The sequence below is a fragment of the Oncorhynchus mykiss genome, chromosome 1 (assembly GCF_013265735.2).
Source record: "Oncorhynchus mykiss isolate Arlee chromosome 1, USDA_OmykA_1.1, whole genome shotgun sequence".
NCBI classification, from domain to species: domain Eukaryota; kingdom Metazoa; phylum Chordata; class Actinopteri; order Salmoniformes; family Salmonidae; genus Oncorhynchus; species Oncorhynchus mykiss.
In genome coordinates, this window is record NC_048565.1 from 28,826,254 (window position 1) to 28,844,672 (window position 18,419).

General features: G+C 40.5%; 3 protein-coding genes across 11 annotated transcripts in view; 1 reads left to right on the plus strand and 2 right to left on the minus strand.

Moving 5' to 3' along the window:
* The window catches only part of LOC110520584 (choline kinase alpha), a 36,782-nt gene extending 32,088 nt beyond the window's left edge, over window positions 1-4,694 (minus strand). The window contains exons 1-2 of one of the 2 annotated variants that reach the window (XM_021597987.2): window positions 4,198-4,694; window positions 1,233-1,341 (exon numbers count right to left, since the gene is read on the minus strand). In XM_021597987.2, the coding sequence (XP_021453662.1) occupies window positions 1,233-1,341; window positions 4,198-4,433 (345 nt within the window). In that variant the 5' untranslated portion in view covers window positions 4,434-4,694. The remainder of the gene's footprint in view (window positions 1-1,232; window positions 1,342-4,197) is intronic. The other variant, XM_021597978.2, reaches the window with a different exon arrangement.
* Window positions 4,695-9,024: 4,330 nt separating this feature from the next.
* Window positions 9,025-16,397, minus strand: LOC110520608 (histone-lysine N-methyltransferase KMT5B). Of its 8 annotated transcripts, none has more exons than XM_036975282.1 (11): window positions 16,265-16,397; window positions 15,303-15,354; window positions 14,354-14,539; window positions 14,045-14,192; window positions 13,774-13,939; window positions 13,576-13,685; window positions 13,297-13,463; window positions 13,165-13,184; window positions 12,932-13,068; window positions 12,617-12,813; window positions 9,025-11,241 (listed from the first exon to the last, which is right to left on the minus strand). In XM_036975282.1, exons 3-11 carry the CDS (start codon window positions 14,484-14,486, stop codon window positions 9,509-9,511), a joined length of 2,811 nt encoding a protein of 936 aa, XP_036831177.1. In that variant the 5' UTR covers window positions 14,487-14,539; window positions 15,303-15,354; window positions 16,265-16,397; the 3' UTR covers window positions 9,025-9,508. The 8 variants fall into 8 exon arrangements, with proteins under 8 accessions (XP_036831177.1, XP_021453715.2, XP_021453707.2 ...); XM_021598040.2 differs by lacking the exon at window positions 16,265-16,397 and adding an exon at window positions 15,637-15,712; XM_021598032.2 differs by lacking the exon at window positions 16,265-16,397 and adding an exon at window positions 15,580-15,667.
* On the plus strand, window positions 16,339-18,407 carry LOC110520650 (F-box protein). Its single transcript, XM_021598074.2, has one exon. It carries the CDS (start codon window positions 16,366-16,368, stop codon window positions 17,497-17,499), a length of 1,134 nt encoding a protein of 377 aa, XP_021453749.1. The 5' UTR covers window positions 16,339-16,365; the 3' UTR covers window positions 17,500-18,407.
* The last annotated feature ends 12 nt before the right edge of the window (window positions 18,408-18,419 follow it).

Genomic DNA, 18,419 nt, shown 5'->3' on the forward strand with positions numbered 1-18,419 from the left:
TGTGTCATTTGGCAGTAGCTCATGACGCAAAAAAAAACTAGATTACGAAATGTTGTTATTACTAGTTGTTATAATTACTGCGCAACACCTCACATTTGAATTGCTGTCAGGTGAGCTCCAATTTATTTATTTATTTGCAATGTGAGTTTTCTCATTGGTCTTATTTTGTATTACTATGTTATTTGACAACTTTTTTCCAATATGAAAAGGATAGGAAAGGTTAACACACAACCCCCCACCCTCCGTATCTTCACAAGTGCATCAATTCACAAGCTGCCTTCCATAACAATGTGGATGAACTTTGTTGTGGACAATACTGAGACTTCAGGGATCTCATACTCTACCGTGTATGGTATGGTGGAATCACCTGGAAACAAGTGTGCTCAAGGCACGCTCCTTTTGGAAGGCCTACGGCAAAGAACATATGCATGTACAGCCATGGGGGTACATCACACCACAACAGCAGAAACACACACACACACACACACACACACACGCACACAAACACACCCACAAACACACACACACACAAGTAAGCGTACACACACACCAACACACATGTGCACACGACTTGAGCCACCCATCATGTGGGTATTTGGCCGAGAGGGCATTTCAACCACAAGATGTTTGAGGAAGAAAATATCTCCTTCCCCTCCTGTCAAACCCCAAATTCCAGCAGCAAAGCCTAGACCACTGCTCAGCTTTCTTAGAACCTATCAGGGAATACATGTAGGCTGTGTTTTTCCTAAACTTGTATATTATCACATTCTATTCTATTCTAAAACATGACCAGAAAATCAGGTTAGTTCAAATGGAACTTTTCAAGGGTCCAAGATTGTGCCTTTTGGTAGGCTACGTATTTAGCCTAAAGAACATTGACGGAATTTTTCAGTTAAACTGAATATAAAATTCAAAGGACACACAACACATACAGTGGGGTCCGAAATGATTGACAGCCTTAATAAAGATGATCAAAAATGACCACATAACATCTTTATAAAGGGTGTTCTTCAATCTTATAAAGGGTGTCAATAATTTCGAAATTCCACTGTATATGGGTGCATTTCATTGAGACATGATAATGATCACCAGCTTAGTCAATGAAATTCAAACAAATAATATATTAAATGTATGTTTTATACACTGGACATTGTGTGATAAGAACATGTGTTTGGTAAGATATGACTGACTCACTCAACATTTCATTGTCTGTTTATAGATGTTATACACACCTGTAGAATAGCTCCATACAGGCGCAGGAGGACGTTACGGGGTTCATCAACTACACTGGTTTGGGTGTCGGGCAGGGCGCAGAGGAAGAGCTTGTTGCTGAGGCCACCCCTGTCACAACATTACAAAAAAACAAATAAAGTTCATAGAAGAGTCACATTCCCCCAGGTCAATGAATGTGGCGGGCTAAATAACATTTTTGTTCTGGGATAGAAAGCCCATAAATAATAAGTGATGCTTTAAAGGCCAAATACAGACGTTTTTATATCTATATCAAATCATTTCTGGGTAACAATTAAGTACCGTACTGCAATAGATTTCCATTCAAATGGGCAAATATAGATTTTTAGCTAAAATTGTTTCTCAAGCAAGATTTCTGCTATAGGACTGTCTGGGTGGGGAGGGAAAAACTGAAAATTAGCTGTTATTTGCAGAGAGGTTTGGAACTCTCTTTGTTATTGGTCTATTAACCAATTTACCACATGATTATGTCACCATGGAAAACCGAAACTCCCACCAGCAACTATCAGGAAATAACACTGGTCATTTTTTTCTCACTCTTTAATAGTGTTAGTTTCAACAGCTGTTGTACAATATGATATAAAACAGGAATAACATAATTTTGACTGCACTGGGCCTTTAAATTCAAAAACACATAATACAATCCCATATAGACATAGGAATCGTTTTAATTTGAAATTACATTACTTAGGTTTATCACAGTATCATATTCTCTGTTTATTAAACCCTATCATACCACTGGACACCATGATATGGAGGACCAAGCATGCCATAATAATAAATAAATACCTAAATAAATGAATACACATACATAAATAAATAAATAAATAAATACATGAATAAATAAAGAAACGCACACATAACTAGATAAATAAATGGATGAATGAATGCACACATATAGATAAAAAAATATATATTTAAATGAGTCACACTTTCATTCATTCATTTTATTAATTTAGATTATATTTTCATATATTTATTTCTGTATTTCTTCCTCCAATATGATGATGACGGGGTGTCAAGCAAATGTATGAATCTAGCAAACCATTGGTTAATCAATGTCACTGTCATGCCCTGACCTTAGAGAGCCTGTTTATTTCTCTATTTGGTTAGGTCAGGGTGTGATTTGGGTGGGCATTCTAGTTTTCTATTTCTTTGTTGGCCGGGTATGGTTCCCAACCAGAGGCAGCTAGCTGTCTATCGTTGTCTCTGATTGCGAATCATACTTAGGCAGCTTGTTTTCCACCTGAGTTTGTGGGATGTTTTTTTTGCACGGACGTAACAGTCACAGAGCGTTGCTCGATTTCATTTGCCTGGGGTGAATTCAGTACAACAGAACAGTTTTCAACATTTAATTAAACAGAAACGATACTGTACTGAATGACCAGTTGAAAAACGATGTGATTATGGTGGCCCAGAGGGTGATTGTATATGGTGTGTTGCACCAGGACTCTCTGTTATAACCTGAACTCTGGTGAATTCGTCGGGAAACTTCCTCCAAAGAAGTAATGGGTCCACCTCTGTGCCCATTGTAACAGCTAGCTGACCCAAGTTTTCAATGCATGCCTCTATAACCAGGGTCAGTGTGCTAGCTTAGCATATAGCGCTGCCTCCTTGAACATTCCACTGACTGGGCTTGAACGAGGGTCCTATACCTCACCAACACATGTGACTGCCAGCTTGACAACATGTGAACCGAATAAGCTATACAATAGGTACCAATTGGATAGCTCCATCTGTGACATTTCAAGCTAGCTGTGGAGTGAGGTTATGGTACGTTCTTACCTTCATTTAGCCCTTGATCATGATTCTCAGTTCCATTACATTACACATAAGTGTCATTGGACGAAGGCGTCTTCTGTATGGGGGAGCATTGTTAAGATTCGTCTGAACATTAACATGTATTGTTTGCGGTACGGGTTTGGAAGCATAAGGACCTTATCTTTCTTTTTACCAAGAAATATTTTTTTAAACACAAAAGGTTAAATTGACGCACCTTAATAGGGTTAGTGTTCCCACATGGTTATATCTCCATGTTACAGCACTTGTTTACTGAAAACAGATGGAAGACAAGAGGTTTACCACCTGTGATTATTAGATATCTAGCATTCTCCAAACAGCGTGTAAGTGTAACTTGGGAAGTGTAGTTTCCTCAGATGGAGGCACCCATAGCTGTATGGATCTGTGCAAAACTGCTACAGTAAGTGTATCTTTTTTATTTGAATGATTATTTCTCGCTGATGAAAGATAAGGGCCATATGCTTCCAAAGCCATACTGCAAGCAATGATTATTGATGTTTTTAAATGTTAAAACACAGCGTCCGGATTGTAGTTCACATGAGGCAGTTGTGGGCGAAGATAATGGCTGAGAACTGTAAGGAGTTCACAAGAGCTAACCTCCGTTACACTTCCACACGGAAAAGCAGGTAATCTGGAGAGGTGTTGTTTTCAGCAGCGTTAGCCAGCACTGCCAAGTCTCTGGCTACTGCTCGCCTGATTGCAGCCATCCTACTTGTCAGAAGAAGTGGGCTACTGTAGTTATCTACCGGTTGTAAATCTATCAAATGTGTGTAGTTTAATTGTTTACATTTCGGACCATCGGCCAGAAAAAAGCAACACACAGTGAAATTGATCAACCAATGGTGTGTTAGATACCACCCACAGTGAATAATTATATAATAGATTAATAAATATTTGAATACATACAGATATGTAGAGAAAAATGAATGCATTTTGGTCAGTATTTATGTATTTTATTGGTCATTTATTTATGTGGAATTATTTATCTATTCATGTGAGCATTTATTTATTTATAATTATGGTAGGTTTGGTGTTCCACACCATCATGACTAGGGAGAGAAAAACGCAGCAAATAACGGTTTCTCTGTGTAATGTATGAAAATTAAATATTGATAAGTAATGGTTGGGCTCAAAGATTATATTTACCTTATTAAACTGATTTGAAAGTCCTCTTCTGTCACCGTTTTCCACGCACCGTGGAGAAATTCTTTGCACCATAAATATGCCTTGCGCTTCGTGTCCAGGTCGGGCTCATCCGGCCGGATGATGTCCTTGCATTCATCCTCAGTATCTGGCTGCACCTCAAGTGCATTTTCAGTGATCAACAAACCCAACGACATAGAAGGGGAGGATGACACCCCGTTGATGAATTTCGTCTTCATGTTGTCTTAAAATTAATACTAAATAACCTACAGTTTGAATTAATTAGATAAAAGTAAATGTAGAATCAGGCTTGCTTCGACAAAAAATACTCAGATTTGATTTCAAGCAATGTGTTTTTAATTAATCTAGAAAATATGCGTCTCGGGTTTATTCAAACAGCAGAGTAGACAAGACCGTTAAATGTCAAGGAGTGAATCGACTGAAGAAACACTACTGGTTACACCAGTCAATAGGCTGAAATCGACGGGGGTTGCACGGATTGCACGTAGGGTTTGCATCTATACGTCATACTACCACACCCATTCTCTTACCTCATTGGTTGGCACAGGCACGTCGTTTTAGGAGCAAAATAGGGACAGCCCAGCACCATTTCCCATGCATGGTAAAGGCCTTCTTGTAGCTGATCACAGATATTATTTTGTGGTGCTATGATAAACCTGACCAAAATATTGTTTACATTAGCCTATGCTATGGATTATGCTATTGTTACCCAAGATTGACTAATTATCTTTCTCTAAAACAACTTCCACCTCAATGAGAGATGGGATTTTATGTTTTCACAATGCATTTCCTACAAATGTGTTGACTATGCAATGTTTGTGCTGATCAGTGTGCACAAAATGGCAATTTAATATGGGAAAAGCTGAGCTGCTGAGGTGAAGTCTGTGTACCCAAGTAGACTTCAAATGCTATTTTGTCCCATTGCCCACTCTCAAGTATCGGTAGCTAGTATTCCATCCAATTGGCGACAGATTGGATATGATACATTTGATTTCCCACCAGAGTGGTATTTCCATCAAACTTACTTTTTAGCTGATAAAATGCTGTGTGTGATGACAGTGCAATAAAATCTCTTTTGCGCTAACTTCTTTATGTACAGAATTTAAAAAAAATATTAGTTTAATGTGTTTCCACCGAATTTTCAACTCTACCAATGGTTTTTATCACACACACTTGCCCAATCTGGTTTTGGTGCATGCTCTACAGACACGTTTGCTGATAAAGTAGACAGAGTAGGTAAAGCCTTGCCTATATGTCAAAATATGGATAAAAACAAGACAATTGTCCCCCACAATGAAATCGGGGAGGGAACTATGGATCTGTTTTCATCCGTTAATGTGTTCTTCACACGAAATATCTGACAGCACTGGCCCGATTTTGACAAAACTTGGGTGAATGATGCGTCTTGCCAAAGAGATTCGGCATTTACAAAATTACATTGATTGCCCCATGGGGGGCGCTGCATCATTCGTGGGGGACGAAAGGTTTACTGTTGCATTGTTTTCTTTCTATAATTGGCAGCCAAGCACCGATCATCGTGTCACCAGCATCATTCAAATGATCGCCTACCCTCAATATTTATTGGAAATTTGCATGAAGCTCATCACTGTGTACTTAACCACTATAAGTTGAAGTTATTAAATAATTTAAATTCATAATAATTTATTGCACATGCCTATGAACTCTTCATACTTTTCCATGTCGTAGTAGGCTAAAACATCATTGCGTTTACTGCGACATTATGGTTTGTCTATCAATATTTGCAAATAAAAGTGTTTCCACCTAAGTTTTCGCATAATTTATTTCCCTGGGAAAAATTGTCGAGCATTTTGTTTTGTCGACGTTGGGAAATTTTACGGACAAATTTGATGTTTCCATAAGGCCTGTTGTACACTTTTTTTATGAGTCAGATCATTCATCATCTTTAAAATGGTTGGAAGGAAACATGGTTAATGTCTTTAATGTCTCACTAAAAAGTCTACATATTATTTCAAGACACCTCATACAGTTTTCAAAGAATGCAGGCGCAGCCATAAACTAGGTGTTCATCCAATTGGCAACATTTTTCGTGTGAATATTCTAGAATACGCATAAAGAAAATATACACATTTTCCTACCAGTGGTGTTTCCACGAAATGGACTTGTTGCAGATAAAAATCAGTGCGTGATGACGTTTTTCATGATCAATACTTAAAAATATGTATTATGAACCACTAACCGTGTACCTTCTGTCCTCTGTAGTTGTGTGCTGAAATCCATGCTTTTCAATTAACATAATCAAATACAACCACCAACTATTTCCTTGTTAAGATTCAATTGGCACATGTGCATTTGCACGGAGTTGCCATTTTAGAAGAACTGCAATGAGCAATCTGTGATTGTATATGATTAACATTTATTGTTAGCGTATTGACCTTGGACGAATCAATGTGGTCAGAGCTGCATTCCACAAAGCATCAGAAGCTTCCTTCACAATGGAGTGGAGTTTAGTCAGCTCAGCTAGTCATTCATCTGCATAAAATGTTTGGATTAAAACCTATAATAAGTGAATTAATAGGATATTTATGGGGGCAGCTATTATGAATGTAATATTGTACCATCTAAACAACCACGAAATATATTATGCAGAAATCACTCCGTCATTGTCTGGTTGCAAAAACTCTAATAGTTCGCCTAATTTCAGTTGTGACAAAACAAGCAAGTATAGTGTAGAGAATCAACGTACCATCTAAACCACTGTGAAATATATTTTCCATAACCAAAAATGTTTGACGCTGGTATACGAAAATTAAAGTAAGACGCAAAAACTAAACTTAAGAACGGGAAGCATAGAAATAGAGCACATATTGCAACTTCAACTCCGCATTGTTGGGATGGGCTAGTAAGCAAGCATTTCACGGTTAAGTCTACACCTGTTGCATTCGGTGCATGCGATTAATAAAAGTTGATTTTTAGAAAGTTACAGAATGTTCCTTCCTTAGTTAAATAACACAAAAGAGAACGTCCCAAATAAACAGCAGCTTAGCACAGCAGGTCATGAAGACAAAACACTTGGAAGAAACCTTTAATTTGAGTACTTAAAACTGTAAAATAAAAACAAGCATTTGTGATTTGCATTATATAAACTACATTCACCAGAAATAAGGACACGTTTAGTACAGTTTTTTCTGAGGTAGAAAAACAATTAAACATGGAGATAAATGTTAAGAATTACATACATTAAGTTATAGAATGCACAGCCATATATATGAAATTCAACTGTAATTCTCAACATTATACAAGCAACTCAAAAAGGTACACTACATGACCAAAAGTATGTGGACACCCCTTAAAAATAGTGGATTTGCCTATTTCAGCCACACCCATTGCTGACAGGTGAATAAAATTGAGCATAGCCATGCAATCTCCATAGACAAACATTGCCAGTAGAATGGCCTGTACTGAAGAGCTCAGTGACTTTCAACATGGCACCGTCATAGGGTGCCACCTTTCCAACGAATCATTTAATAACATTTCTGCCCTGCTAGAGCTTCCCCGGGCAACTGTAAGTGCTGTTATTGTGAAGTGGAAATGTCTAGGAGCAACAATTGCAAAGTGGTAGGCCATACAAGCTCACAGAATGGGACCGCTGAGTGCTGAAGCGCATAAAAATAGTTTTGCAACCGAGGAGATACTGACTACTGAGTTCCAAACCGCCTTTGCAAGCAACGGAAGCACAATAACGGTTTGTCAGGAGCATCATGAAATGGGTTTCCATTGCCGAGCAGCCGCACACATGCCTAAGATCACCAGGTGCAACGCCAAGCGTCGGCTGGAGTGGTGTAAAACTTGCTGCAATTCGACTCTGGAGCAGCGAAAACATGTTCTCTGCAGTCCAACGGAACATGGGTTTGGCGGATGCCAGGAGAACGCTACCTGCTCGAATGCATAGTGGCCACTGTAAAGTTTGGTGGAGGAGGAATAATGATCTGGGGCTGTTTTTCCATGATTCAGGCTAGGCCCCTTAGTTCCAGTGAAGGGAAATCTTAACGCTACAGCATACAATGACATTCTTGACGATTCTGTGCTTCCATCTTTGTGGAAACAGTTTGAGGAAGGTATTTTCCTGTTTCAACACGATAATGCCCCCATGCACAAAGCAAGGTCCATACAGAAATGGTTTGTCAAGATCGGTGTGTAAAAATTTGACTGGCCTGCACAGAGCCCTGACCTCAACCCCTTTGAACACCTTTGGGATGAATTGGAACGCCGAAAGAAAGTCCCCACAGTAATGTTCCAACATCTAGTGGAAAGCCTTCCCAGAAGAGTGGAGGCTGTTATAGCAGCAAAGGAGGGACCAACTCCATATTAATGCCCATGATTTTGGAATGAGATGTTCGACAAACTTTTGGCCATGTAGTGTAGCTTAATCAAGACCACAGACAGTAGCCTACGAATGACAGCATACAGTGACAGGTCCACCAAAGTTGTACAACCGACTTTAAAATCAACCTAGTATAAAAAAAAATGATAAGAGCAATTTAAGAAGTTGAGACATGCACATCATTCACACACAGCAGACAGAAAGTCATTCAGATGAACAAATGGTGAACAAAATAGCAAAGAAAAAAATCTGATTTTCAAAGTGTTTGAATATCTACACTACCAATGCCAGACCAAGTAAGTTGTAATTAATTTGTGATTGTTAAAACGGAGACTGAGAAGTGATACAGTTTGAGAATTGAGTGACTTAGTGAAATGAATAGAATAAAAAGAAAATCTCTCTCTTCACAAACTGAAAAGTTAACATAATACATAATCACCAAGACATTTTGATTAATGAAGGAATTATTAAAAATGGGGCAAAAATGTCACAGACCAGCTCCCAGGAATCACTGGAAGTCAAACACATTTTCACAGACTTCCAGCAAGAAACAATTCTGTTCCTTTCAAACTCTCAAAACAATATATAAAACACATTATTTTATATGCATGTATACACTGCCATGCGGACAAAAGCACATCAAGTGTGTTCCCAAAAGGTTCCATTCTTGTGAATGTCAGTGAAGCAAAATTTAGCATGTTTACCCCACAAACAAGAAAAGGCTTTAAATATAATTAACAATTGTACAAAATAAAGCTGAAGATATAAAAATAAAGGCTTACACATATGCTATGTAAAATATACACATTCTACTATATGAATAACAAATCAAGTTCCATCATGTACAAAAATAGTTAACATTTTACAACAGCATGGGATTTTTTTGTTTTGTTGACTTAAATCAACTAGTCAAATAAAGATCCATAAAGCTCATGCATTGACTGTGCGTGACTGATTTTCAAGTCTCCTTGATGCAATATCAATATCTATAGAATCTTTACCAACAATGAGGCGGAGGCGTTTTGTTGGTGGAAGTGGAATGAAATCGTCAAACTCTTCATGGTCAGAGTCAGAGACGTCGTCTTCATCCTCTTCTTCAGAGGAGGACGAGTCTTCCTCTGTGTCATCATGCATCCCAAATGTTGCTACAGTCGGCCCAAAGACCTCCCCTGCTTCCCTCTCTACTATACCCGTGAAGGGCCCAGTACCATGGTGATACTGGCTGAGCCTCCTGCAGTCCTGCTCACGCTGCAGCTGAATATGCAGTTTGGAGGAGCAGATGTGGTCCACAGGACTGAGGCCATGTTTGGAAGAGCGGATGTGGTCCACAGGACTGAGGCCATGTTTGGAGGAGCGGATGTGGTCCACAGGACTGAGGCCATGTTTGGAGGAGCGGATGTGATCCACAGAACTGACGCCATGTTTGGAGGAGCGGATGTGGTCCACAGGACTGAGGACATGTTTGGAGGAGCGGATGTGGTCCACAGGACTGAGGCCATGTTTGGAGGAGTGGATGTGGTCCACAGGACTGAGGTCATGTTTGGAGGAGCGGATGTGGTCCACAGGACTGAGGCCATGTTTGGAGGAGCGGATGTGGTCCACAGGACTGAAAGTCCCATTACTCAGTCTGGCTGCATAAGAACTCCTCTTGGTCTTTGCATGATGGTCCTTAACAAATTTCATGCTGGTCTTTGTGGCGCTGGAGGACTTGACAGGGTCTGCATCACCAGGCTCAATCCTGCTGCTGCTGCTGTCCCTTCGTCTCCTCAGGGTCAACTTGGGGACACCTGAGTTGTTGTTGGCTAGGATCAGCTGGGAATCATAGCGCGTAATCTGCTGTTTCTTCTTCCCCTTGCCAAGGTGGAGAAGCTTGTCTCCCTTAGACAGGTTGTAGGGCTCATGACCATCAGGCAGGCCTTGCAGCTCTTTCCTGCCATCAGCTATGTCTGTGGTGCAGGCTGTATGGTGCAGGTCTGAAACCTCCTCCTTGAGAAGGGATGCTGGTCGGAAAGAGTGCCCTTCCTGCTTTATCATTTGCTTATATCTGTGACAGTTCTCAGTCTTTGGACAGCTGATATCCAGGCTTGAGCTGTTCATCCAGTGACTGTCTGTGACACAATCTCCAAGGTCCATAGGCTTGGTCTTACTAACCACACCGCAGTGGATGGGTGGCAAGTTTGGTTCAAGTGTAATGTTGTCAGACTCCTGTGTGCCAACTGATGCTCTGGTTGAACTGCGAGTTCTGTGAGTGCATGCTAAACCATCAGGGCACCTATTAACATCTTTCACTGATTTCTGATGGTTTTCCTTCGCAGTATAGTGCTCAAGATCTCCCCTTGTTCCCACCACTTGCACGGGCCCTTTCTTATCCATCTCTCTCTTTTGTGAGACCCTGTTATTGACAAATTCTGTGGGGTCTTTAAGGCACAAACCCATAGCTTCCACCTCAATGGGGCACTTGTGGGCAGTTACCTGACACCTTCTTCCTAACTTGAGCAAAGGCTTTATGGACTTTGATTTTAGCCTCTTTGGCACGTTGGAGTTCTTTGAGTGTCTTTGATTGAACGATGAGGTAGGGATAGGCATTTTGGACAGAGTTTGCCTGCTTAGAGCTTGTGAGTCACTGAGCCTTGTCACACTAGAGCGGGCTGTCCTCCCTACTGCTAAGATGTGAACAGAAAAGAAGAAATAACGTCAGAACAGTCATTCAAATGTTTGAGAAACAGGACAACCTACATACAATCATCGTACAATTACAATGTATATTAGTATGTACCATAAAATGTTACAGTTCTTAATACAAGTACAGCATGTCACGTAAGTGTTATAATTGACCAATAGTAGCTCAGGAGTATTTGTTTAGTTGCCAGAAGATCTGCATTGACCCTTCTATTTTATTTTTGCACTGACTCTATGCATACTCAAACTGACACACTTCATTTGCTCACACACACACACTCAAACACAATCATCATACAGTACATGCTGCTACTCTGCTTATCATATATCCTGATGCCTAGTCAATCACCTTACCCCTATACATATCTAACCCTACCACTCCAGTATCCCTACACATTGTAAATTACCTGACCCTGGAACTAACACTGTATATAGCTTACTTACTTTCTCAGGTTCTTCTTATTTCTATTTTGTTTTTGTCATACTTGACTTCAATGTTGGGAAAGACTAAGCAAGACAGGTATTTCACTGTACTTTTGCACATGACAAAAACTTGATTTCGAAAATGTAATCTTGGCCTCCCGGGTGGCGCAGTGGTTAAGGGCACTGTACTGCAGTGCCATCAGAGATTCTGGGTTCGCGCCCAGGCTCTGTCGTGACTGGCCGCGACCGGGAGGTCTGTGGGGCGACGCACAATTGGCCTAGCGTCGTCCGGGTTAGGGACGGCTTGGCCGGTAGGGATGTCCTTGTCTCATCGCGCACCAGCGACTCCTGTGACAGGCCGGGCGCAGTGCGCCAAGGTTGCCAGGACAAATGTTTGTTTCCTCCGACACATTGGTGCGGCTGGCTTCCGGGTTGGATGCGCGCTGTGTTAAGAAGCAGTGCGGCTTGGTTGGGTTGTGTATCGGAGGACGCATGACTTTCAACCTTCCACCTTCGTCTCTCCCGAGCCCGTACGGGAGTTGTAGCGATGAGACAACTAAACAATTGGATACCACGAAATTGGGGAGAAAAGGAGAAAAATTCAACAACAAAAAATAAAATAAATGTAATCTAGCTTTTTACATGCAGAAATGCCTGCATGCAGAAAAATCACTAATCAAATTCTTTGTATGTTGGTTATCACAGAAAATGTACTGAATTTCCTGTACCTAAATTGTCTGTCTTTCACTTAAACAATGGGGAGGAACCAATAAGATAAGTTTCAGGCTACTGGAATTCTTTGTATTTTGGTTGTTGCCCAATGGGGCAACCACAGAGCAGGCTCAACTTGTGTGACTGCTCAATTCCCTTCACCTAGTCTAGGAAATAGGGCAACCATTAATGTCAATCCCTGCTCAACCTCAAAGGTGCACTTACATGGATGTGTGTCATGATTTTCCTGAGAGTCTGGATCAATATTAGAGCCTTCCAACTGACTGCCAGAGCATTTGCTGTCTTCTAGTTTCTTCAGCCGATTGAGACGTTTGTCTGTCTCTCTCAGGCCATACATGCTGTTGATAATTGGAGTGGGTGTAGGCTGTCCAGTCTTCGATTTGAAAGCACCAGCACCTCGTCTGGAGGGAGTAGAAATTTAAAAGATGTGAAATCTCAAAATCCTAGTCAATGTATGACTCATTATTCTACATATAAAGTAACGACAAGTTTGATATTTAAGCAAGAAATGAATGATACCTTTCACATGTGTAACATTCACATAGTTCATTATTTTCCCCAAAGAAGCCATCTCCATAATAACAGGAGATCTCTTCTCCGGGTTCAATATCCCCAAGAACCTTGACACAAGCTGTATCTCGCCCAGTGGAAACAAACTGTAACAACATATACAGAAAAAGGTGTTATTTATTTCCACAATTCACTTCCTTTTTACATATTACCTTTGATTTGCAGGCATAATTATTACTTACCTTGCAATTTGGCCTGCAATCTGAAAAACAAGAAAACATTTGTTTAGTCTCTTAATACTGGTATTTTAATTATAGTATATGTGTGTTGAATGAGGCAGATACAGTTGGTGTCAAGTGCATGGGTATGCATACCATGGTTGATGAAGGCTGCAGGTCCCAGCCACAGTTGAGCACAGTTCTTGCGGGTGGAGTACATCACACTGAAGTCATTTTCTCCATGTCGCAGTAACACACTTTCCTCATTCTGCGATAGCTCAGCGATGCAGCCCACCAGGTATTCTATCTTATCGTTGGTTTTCCTTGGGATAATGCGAATAAGGAATATTTGAGTTTGTAAAAATGACTATATACTTAGTGCAACATTTTGTTATAACTAAATGCAGACTACTACAATTTAATTTGGATATTTACCAGTCTTTTGTTGCTACAATTTTGGCTCCATTCTGCTCAGAGGAATAACGATTGCAAGGAAGTATTTCAAACCCACTGTTCGTTGCAAACATTCGTAGGTAGACAAAAACCTGCCAAAACACAAAAAAATAGTGTTAACATTTTCGTTTTGATGGTTCATGCTTTTTGCTCAACAATGGATATTTCTAGATAACTTACATGCTCTTTGAAGAGTTTGCCCTGTGCCTTCGTCTTGTGCGGAAAGTGGTGTCTTGACCAGTCCCCTGCAGTCAAGGCAAGGAAGGCCTTCTCAAGGTTGTCATGTTTTTTAAAGCACTCTAGCACCTCCTTCAACTGTCTATGTCGGTCCTTGACAGGTCGAAACCTAAAAGTACACCATAGACAGTCAATTTCGTAACTTTGGCTGCTTACCTATGCCCAAGTCATTATATGACAAATGTGTACAATTGTGAGCCAGAAAGAAACAAACCTCCGATTCATCTTATGGGTCTGGAAGCCGAGGTAGGGGTCCAGAATAAGGCTTGTAGTCAAGTCATCATTCTCACAGAGCTCTTTTGCAGTCATACCAGATGATGGGGTATGACGTCTCTCTGCCTCTAGGGCAGAACTGCTGACACCTGAGGTGAGAGAGGGAGGAGATGAGGAGAGACAAAAAACTTGAACAATTAAACCATTTAAAAATCAGGAAAAACTGCAGTGTAATTTATTTATGAAGCTGAAAGGGGTCACTTATGGTTCTGTAATTGTGTGGTGAGCATTGCCAAAGGAAAGCACTTACGTCGACTACATCTCCTGCTTCTAAAGGAGCCCTTGCTCTGTCGCAGCGACCTGGCCGAGGTTATGGATAGATCACTGGAGAATCTGCTGCCATGCCGCCTGCCATTCAACACCATGTTCTTTGATTCCCCCATCTACTTCATTACGCCAGAGTCAGGCGCATATACTCTAATCTGTGCTTGAAGATCTGCAGAGTGAGGATGAGGGGAGGCTAGCGTGGTTTAATCTTCTGTTGATATAGACAATAATTTAGCACTATGCATTCTGGACCTAAACAAAGAAACAAACAGGTTTGAGAGTAAAGATTTGTAGGCAATGCACTTGTTGGCACTGTAAGCAAATAAATTAAGCAGAAAGTGGGGCACCACAAAACTAACAGAGATCCTGAACGGATTGTAGCTAGCTAATTCATGGCTTATCAAATGATGCCATCTTGTGGTTGCTTGTCAACTTTGAGTTTCCATAGCATTGCATTTCATCGTGGTTATTAATTTAGTCTTTCTCGAAAGGCAAAACAAGCAATGCACCTGCAGAAATAGGGTCGTGCTAGCCAGTGTAATGTGGCACAAGAATCAATTAACTAATGCCTGAAAGATTATAAATGGGTAACTAACGTTAGGCTAGCATGCCAACACCCCCATGACTCATGAGGTCTGATTTAGAGGCTATGCGTTTTCTGGTTACCTAGCAGAGGCTTCACATCTAATTAAATAGCCAGAAGTTAGGACTACATGCCATTAGTACTAACGTTACTTGCTCTGCTTTTGAAAGTGTGTTCTTCTCACTTAGCTAGCTAAATAATAACAAGCGAATGCTACAGCAAAACACCACAACAACAATTGCTAGCTAGCTTGCTAACGTTAGTAAGCTAACATTGTTCCACAAAAAAAGTCCATGAAATATCAGTAAAAAAAGTGTCGCTGATAAGACAAACTGTCTAAAATACTCACTTTGTTATTCAAGCGTTTGTACTATTACGTGATTCATCCTGCAATCCGAGATCTGAACAAATAGAAATACCATTAGTTTAAACGTCAGAGAAAACAAACATTTAAAATTGAAGATGGCGGCCAGGCGAAGATTGGGGGGGGGGGGCTTGTCTGGACATATACACATATACATTGTTTGATTTTACGGCAGTTTGTTAGATAAACCAAGGACTGCATGTAGTTTAATAACTGTTGTATAAGCTAACTTCATTGTTGTAGACAAAAACCATCACAGTACCTGGCGCTTTATAAATGCCCTATAAATGTAAATAACATTAGCCTGCGCATTGCTTACTCAAACTTGAAACCCATGGACATTTAAGAACCTTGACGCGCGGTTTGATGACGACATTTCCAACAACAACTCAGCTGTTAACCTTGTAAGCTAGCTGGCTAACCAATACTTTCTTTACATAAATTGTTCTTATAGACATTTATTCTCCGTAACCTATGTAATTAAACATAATTATCGACAAGAAAAAACGACCACGGTTGCTAGCAAATAGCTACTTCTCTTCCTTTTGTTGCATACAATCATCACAAGGTACGTGAAATGTATAACTAACTATAACGCTAGCTAGCACAACACACCAGTTGGTATTTAACTTTAGATTTAGAGCAGATTGAAAAACGAAACATATTTGTTCCATTATTTCGTTGCCACATCGATGACAAGCACAACATTTACGATGTTGGTGTCATTTGTCTGTCTGTCTACAAGCTCTCTTGCTACAGGTTAGCTACCTAGCCAGCAAATATTTAGCAAACGCTCTGTATCGTTACACATTCTGTGGAACATGCGTGTTATGCAATTAACATAATATAACATATGATACCAGTAACCAGACATGTATGCATTGGTTAAATTGTTTGGTTAAGAATATAATGTATATAGTATACTATAACGTTAGATGATTACTGACAAACACTTGATTATCTTTCTCAGACTTGGGAAGAACTGGACCAGAATGTATATGGCATAATTAAATCAGACTTATCCTGGTGGGGATTTTGTCCTCCACCAATGAACACCATGTCCCCAAGGAAGAAGCTTCTTGTCCCTGTCAGTAGAAGAAGAATGGCAAAAGCAGGGGATGACTTATTTCCTTTCAATCTTCTGCCGGTGGAATGCCAGCTGCATGTGCTTTCCTTCCTGAGTGAGGTTGACAAGTGCAATTCTGCACTTGTATGCTCCAGTTGGAGTTGCCTTGTGCGATCAGGGAAGCTTTGGAGAGTGGCAGACTTTTCTCGCCGTGGGGTGATCCACCTTGGACAGGAAGGACTGCTGGTGTCCAACCGAGAGTTTGAGCGTTGGAAAGCATGGGTTCAGCACTACACCCACCACCTTATATCCCGTGGGGCAAGCCTGCTCACCCTAAAAGCCAGCTTTGACCTGGGGGACCAGTGCAACAAATGGGGGGAGCTTCTCTCCGACCTCCTGGAAAATGTCCACTGCAGGGATCTCAGTCATCTGGACCTGAACTGGACATTCACACTACTGGAACCACTGGACCTGCGGGTTGGTTCCAATTCCCACCATGACAGCATTACCAAGATCAAGATGGACCAGGTCACTAACTTTCAGGTGTTACTGGGAAAACTTTCCCACAGCTGCCCTCGGATCACCAAGATGCGCCTGCACTTTGACTGGTCTGAGACATCAGTGTCACTCCTTACTCATTTCCAGCACCTCCGTGTCCTTGAACTCAAGTACTTTTGGGTCTTCAAAGGAGTAAGCCCAAGCACTTTGCAGACCCTGACCAAGTCACTGCCCAACCTTAAGTCCTTGACATTGCATATCCTGGTGCCACTCCGAAACCTTGGCATATCTTACACGCTGGAGTCCATGTCTCTAGAGTTCCTGGATGTATCGCCTAGTCGTGGTCTGGTCTTCTCCAGTCTTAATCTGCCAGCATTACGGGAGCTAAGGGCCAAAAAGATTGTCCGCGGCATTACTTTAGACCGTCGAACCAGGCTTAGGATACAGAGCAGATGGCCCTGTCTGTACCAGGTTCTAAGAGAGGGGACCCCCAGGCTACAGGCCCTTAACAATGAGCGACTGCTTCCTGGTTGGAGAGAGCAGAGTTACAGAGAGCTGTCATCTATCCTCCAGCAGTCCTGTTATTGTCTCCAACACCTGGACAGTTGGCTCTGGTAAACAAAATGCTATTACAAGACGGAATCATAAGCTGTTGGAATTCAGTACAGCTTATCAGGAATGCAGCGTAGTTAGGCTAATCAGGGTCCATTCCAATGGTGGCTGGAATGTTTTAGCTTATTCCTTCACCATTCAATTGCACAAAAGGATTGTGTATTTGATTTTACCATCCATCAGACATTTTTTAATATTTTTCTTAACTTATTTCTTAGTTTACTGAAGAAGCTGAATCAATCATAATGTTTAATTGGTCCAATATTTCTCTCACACCATTGACAACTAAAAACAATACACATACTGTATATACAGATTTCATATTTCATATGCTGTTCTTGAGTGAAGGAATATAATGAGCCTTTAGATCTTCCACGATAAACATTTGCATTGATTCCTTGTGTGTGATATTGAAACAATAGTTCTCTGTTAAAATAATTGTAACAAATATACATTGAATGTTCAGAATTTCAACTTATTCCACTCCATGGAAAATTGCCTTTGTGTGAAGTAACAGGTTTTACTTGACATGTTGTCAGGTATTTTTGGGGGGTCACTTGTTTGTAGGGTAAACAAACGCATATGTATTACTTCAAGAATAGAATTAGTGATGCTGCAGTGCCTCACTTAACCATGAGGTCCTTATCCTTAATGTTTTTGTTTGACCATGAAGATTTCTCTCAATAGGTGTAATTTGCAACTGAACTGGTAAAACATAATTTGCGCTCTCATTAATTAGTTTGTAACCAGTAATGTAGTTAGGCCTATTTATGGAGGGTATTAGATAATGACATTCCAACAAATCATTGAATTGTATCCTGACATTTCCTTTTTTGTCATTGTTTTGTTGATATAAAACAAATTTGCTGTGATTTTACAATAAAACGGATCCATTAAAGGACCCATGTAAAGTTTTTGCTGCTCTA

Excerpts from the sequence above, each read along its gene's own strand:
- LOC110520608 (XM_036975282.1), bottom strand. The coding sequence starts at position 14,486 with ATGGGGGAATCAAAGAACATGGTGTTGAATGGCAGGCGGCATGGCAGC. Across the intron at positions 13,464-13,575 it reads ATTGTAGCAACAAAAGACTG|GAAAACCAACGATAAGATAG; the intron begins GTAAATATCCAA and ends CATTATCCCAAG. Across the intron at positions 12,814-12,931 it reads GAATGTTACACATGTGAAAG|ACGAGGTGCTGGTGCTTTCA; the intron begins GTATCATTCATT and ends TACTCCCTCCAG.
- LOC110520650 (XM_021598074.2), top strand. The coding sequence starts at position 16,366 with ATGAACACCATGTCCCCAAGGAAGAAGCTTCTTGTCCCTGTCAGTAGA.